This window comes from Nematolebias whitei, chromosome 17, assembly GCF_014905685.2.
Source record: "Nematolebias whitei isolate Nwh7 chromosome 17, NemWhi1, whole genome shotgun sequence".
NCBI classification, from domain to species: domain Eukaryota; kingdom Metazoa; phylum Chordata; class Actinopteri; order Cyprinodontiformes; family Rivulidae; genus Nematolebias; species Nematolebias whitei.
Window position 1 is genome coordinate 39,052,293 of NC_056514.1, and position 5,007 is coordinate 39,057,299.

General features: G+C 42.0%; 2 protein-coding genes across 3 annotated transcripts in view; one reads left to right on the top strand and one right to left on the bottom strand.

The window, feature by feature from the left end:
• The window catches only part of acsf2 (acyl-CoA synthetase family member 2), a 30,201-nt gene that overhangs the window by 7,989 nt on the left and 17,205 nt on the right, over positions 1–5,007 (bottom strand). The window lies entirely within an intron of this gene.
• chad (chondroadherin) overlaps positions 1–5,007 on the top strand; it is a 7,218-nt gene that overhangs the window by 996 nt on the left and 1,215 nt on the right. The window contains exons 2-3 of the mRNA XM_037691666.1: positions 1,461–1,624; positions 3,836–3,988. Of these exons, the coding sequence (XP_037547594.1) occupies positions 1,461–1,624; positions 3,836–3,977 (306 nt within the window). The 3' untranslated portion in view covers positions 3,978–3,988. The remainder of the gene's footprint in view (positions 1–1,460; positions 1,625–3,835; positions 3,989–5,007) is intronic.

Here is a 5,007-nt window from a genome sequence, read left to right on the forward strand (position 1 = left end):
AAGTACTGTCATCTAAAATACTTTCAGCTAAAATACTTTGACCTAAATACTCTCAGCTAAAATACGTTCAGCTAATACTCTCAGCTAAAATACTTTGACCTAAAATACTGTTAGCTAAAATACTCTCAGCTAAAATACTTTCAGCTAAAATACTCTCAGCTAAAATACTTTCAGCTAAAATACTCTCAGCTAAAATACTGTCAGCTAAAATACTTTGACCTAAAATACTTTCAGCTAAAATACTCTCAGCTAAAGTACTGTCAGCTAAAATACTTTGATCTAAAATACTCTCAGCTAAAATACTTTGACCTAAAATACTCTCAGCTAAAATATTGTCGTCAGCTAAAATACTGTCATTTAAAATATTGTCAGCTAAAATACTTTGACCTAAAATACTCTCAGCTAAAGTATTGTCGTCAGCTAAAATATTGTCAGCTAAAATACTTCAAGCTAAAATACTGTCATCTAAACAAACACCACTCATTTAAATGTTTACTGGGCCTCAACATGATGTGGTTTATGCATAAAAATAATTGTTTAGTTATAAACCTGACTTTCTTGGGTTTAGGGATTAAAGATTTTTTTAGGTTTGACATCATAGTGACCTAGTTAGGTTTAGGGATTAGAAGTACTTGGTTGTATTTACATATTAAAGTATTGTTTGGATTTAAGCATTTAAAGTTATTTATTGCAGTTTGGCAATAAAGACTTGGTCAAGGCCTTTGAAGAACTGTTTCCATCAAATTCTTGGTCAGGCTTGAAGTTAATCTGGTGTCGTGCACTAATAAAAACGAGCTTCTCACGCCGACGGTTTGAATCCAGGTGGAACCGGCAGGAACAGTTCAAGCCTCCGTTCAGCCGCATGCAGGTATTTTCAGGGTGTTTGTGTTTGCTGGACTGGCGCCAGGCACGTCTGCGTCTAATTCCAGCAGCGTTATTTTCAGCGGCGTGTTTTTCACCTCGGCTGCGAGCGTCCAGCAAACCGTTCAGGGGGAGTGAGGAGGCAGGTAAACAGCGGCAGGGTGCTCCAGGAGTATTTTTAGCTTGTTGAATGGACAACGGGCCCTTTGCGAGACATCCTGGCAGAGGAACGGCCCGGAGAGAACGCAGCGAGCAAAATCATCTCAGCCGTGCTGGAAATCCTCCATCTTTCATCGCTTCTAAGCACCAGTGGAAATTTCCAAACGGCCTCGGTCCTTCAGAGCCGCTCCCTCAGGCGCCCCCATCTTCCTCCGTAAGAAGACGAGCTTGACGCAGTTCGGTGCACCTAGCACCTCCGTGAAGCTTTTGGCACCTTAGTTCCGTTCAAAATAAAGGATAAGGAAGCCTGTGAATGTCAATGTTTACATACGTGTGAGCGCAGGGGGAAGACTGGGAGGCTTTCAGGACGATTCCCTCGGTGCGTCTGCAGAGCGAGAGACGACTCGCACGAGCTGTAAAAACAAACTGTCTTCCTCTAGTTCTCCGACGGGGCGTTCAGCGGCGTGACGGCCATCACCTTTCTTCAGCTGGACAACAACAACCTGAAGTCTCTTCCTAAAACCCTGCAGCTGAAGACCGTCGCCAACATGACGCTCTTCAACAACCCCTGGAGCTGCACCTGTCAGCTGGCTCCACTGCGCAGGTAAGACGCTCACCTGAGACACCAACACGCTCTTTAATGAGTTTATTTATATGGTCGTCCTAAAACTTTTTTAGCATTCTTCATCAGAAGCGAATGATAGAAAAAGTACATGAAACCTTTTCTATCTGATGACTCGGTAACAGGAGTTTAAATCATGATAATCTATTAAAAAAAATAATATATATATATTATAGTATTTTCCGCCGTACAAGTCGCATCAGTCCAAATGTGTCTAATAAAGTGGAAAAACCCAAATACGTCACCGCTGACAACCCAGAAATGTGGGCCGATGTGCCAAAAATCGATTGGCTGCCAAACAGCGGTGACGGGAGGACTTTAACAAGAATTTAACAAGATAAACACCTAAAAACAATTGTTTGTTCGACATTGTAGTAAAAGTGTGTCTCAGTTGAACTTTTACTTAATAAATGCACGTCATTTCGCTGAAATGCAGCTCCAGGTCGCTCCAGGTGAGCTGGACGACTGTGGCCCTTTATGGCAAGACAATTGTGTCATTAATAGACACTTTTTAACTATTACATGATACAACGGCATGCCATATACTCGAGTGCCATCTAGCGGCTGAGAACGGTAGTGTTCCGTATTTTCAGTCAGAATGAATGAAAACGGTCATATCTCAGCTAAAAATTGTTTTATAAATATAAATACGTCACTTGGGAGTATATGTCGCAGGGCATGCAAATTATGCAAAAAAAAACCCTTTTAACTTGCACTGAACTTTAAATGCATCATTGACATTTTAGCTTTTAGGACCTAGAACTAATTAAATCTGCAGTTTGCATTCAGCAACGGTTACAAGCTCCAACAGGAAACTACTTCAAGCTCCTTGTGAGGAGGTTCGATTAGAGAACCGTTACAAAACATTCAACTTGTTTTAGGGACAACCATGAAACTGGTCCTTTTGGCACCCCCACCACTTATTTTGTTCATAGATCGTCTTTTAAGTGCTGAAGACATTATTGTTCTTAGTTTTAGACATTAGTTGTAAAATTCTTGTTTAGGTTTGTCCATTAGGGGGACTAAAGTTTAGACTTTGATGTGTTGGCTGGTTTAAAGCTATAAAGATACTTGGCTATACGGTACCTTTAGATTAAAACAGTAAATAGACTTAAAGTTAAGTCAGGTCCTCTGGATGAATTCTTCTTGTTGAAACATTTAATCTTTTATCCAAATGACTTCTTCAGTCTGAGGAGCTGCAATAAACTCAGTCTTATAAGCATTATTATTATTAGCTTATAAGACTGAGTTTATTGCAACGCCTCAGACTGAAGAAGTCTTTTGGATAAAAAACAAAATGCTTCAACAAGAAGAATTCATCCAGAGGACCCGACTTAACCTTGTTAGATTTATATCTACCTGGATTATTGAGCATCAGTATATAGTAAATATACTTATTGGTACTTAAATTTGGACATCAAAAGGTCTTGGTTAGATAAGTTAAAGCAAAGGTTTAGATATTATGGGGAACTCCTTAACCCTATGGTTTGGTTATGTTTAAGCATTAAAAGTACTTAGACGTGGACATTCAGTAGCTTTATGCACATTTACTAAGTTATGGATGGACATTAAAGTATTTGGTTATGTTTAAGCATTAAAAGTACTTGGGTAGATTTAACGTATTAAAACAAGTTTTTCAGGATTAAATCCAACAAAGTTCAGTCAGGTCACCTGGACCATTTCTTTTTGTTTCTGTTCCTTCATCCAAAGGACTTCATCAGTCTGAGCAGCCCCAACAAACTCAGTCCCACCACCGTCCAGATGACCTGACTGAACTTTGTTGGATTTTCTACCTGGATTATTGAGCATGAACTTTGATGTTTGTCTGGATTAGGTGTTAAAATTAAGTTTAAGCAACAGAGCTTTTGGGTTATAAATCATCTTAACGATTGATTGTAATTATTTATTGTAGAAAGCATCTCTTACATTTTTAAAGGAGGGCAAAGATTCTATCAGCAAATACCAGTTTTAGGCGCGTTAAGTCATTGAGTACAAAAATTTAATGTTTCTAGCTACTAGAAATGTTTCCGTTTGCACAAAAGAAAAATGTTGCCATATGTTTGGGAACCATAACGAACTTTAAATGTTTCAAGTTACACGCTCAGAATTTTACAGGAATGATTTCCTAACGGCTCGTCTGCAGCCATCTTGAAATTCATGCGCCCTCTTCCCAACGTTTCTCTGCGCCCGCAGGTGGATGGACTCGAGACAAAACGGCCCGGATGCAGTTTGTGCGTCTCCGTCTTCGCAGAGAGGCAAACGAGTGAGCGAGAGCTCGGCCTTGAGGCGCTGCAAGATCCGGACGAAGCAGAAAAACAAGAAGGACCCGCTCTAACGGGCTCACGGGTACCGGACACCGAACCAGCTGCAAACCTTTCAAACAACTTGCCACAGATTTCTGCTTTAGTCCAGTGAATACAAAACTCACCCATCAAAGACAGATAATTAATAATTTTATAGACGTTTAATTTAGGAGCTGAGAATCTCGAGGGTAAAGTCGGGCCAGTGCTGTTCTGGGATCTAAAAAAGAAAATGCTACAAATTTAGTTTCAAGTGGTCACAGAGCGGTTCTGAGCTTCTCAGAACTGTCCAGACATTTTTATTTTGCCACCGGTGTCTCAAGAACACTTGAACTGTTAGGGAGCTCTCTTAATCAATCATCAATGATCAATAATTAATAAAAAAGTGATGCAGATCTGTACAATTTCATTTTAACCACAGATCTTTGGGGTGGGGAGGGAGTCTCTGTTGGAGGAGGGGTCCAGGTTTCTGGGCGTCTTGTTCCTGAGAGACGGCCGGACGGAGCGGAGACGGATCCATGGATCAGGACCTCGTCCTCAGTAATGAGGGCGTTGCTTCGGCTGGTTGTGGTGAAGAAAGAGCTGAGTCCAAAGGCAAAGCTCTGGATTTACTGCTCTGTCTTTGTTCCAACCACCTGTGGTCATGAGGTTTGGATCAGGACCGACAGAACCAGATCCTGAATCCAAGTGGCTGAAATGGACTCCCTCCGCAGGGAGGCTCAGCCTTAGAGACAGGAGGAGCTCCGTCATCCGGGGGGGAGCTCAGAGTAGAGCTGCTGCTCCTCTGCATGAAAAGGAGTCAGTTGAGGAGGTTCATCTGATCAGGACCCCCCTCCCTTTGGGGCACGTCCTACTGGGAGGAGACACCGGGGCAGACCCAGAACTCTCGGGAGCCATTACATCTCCTCTCTGGTCTGGGAACACCTCGGGTCCTCCAGGAGGAGCTGGAGTGTCTCTGAGGAGGAGGTCTGGGTTTCTCTTCTGGGCCTGTTGCCTCCATGACCTGACCACAGTCGATGATGATGATGATGATGATGATGATGATGATGATGATGATGATGATGA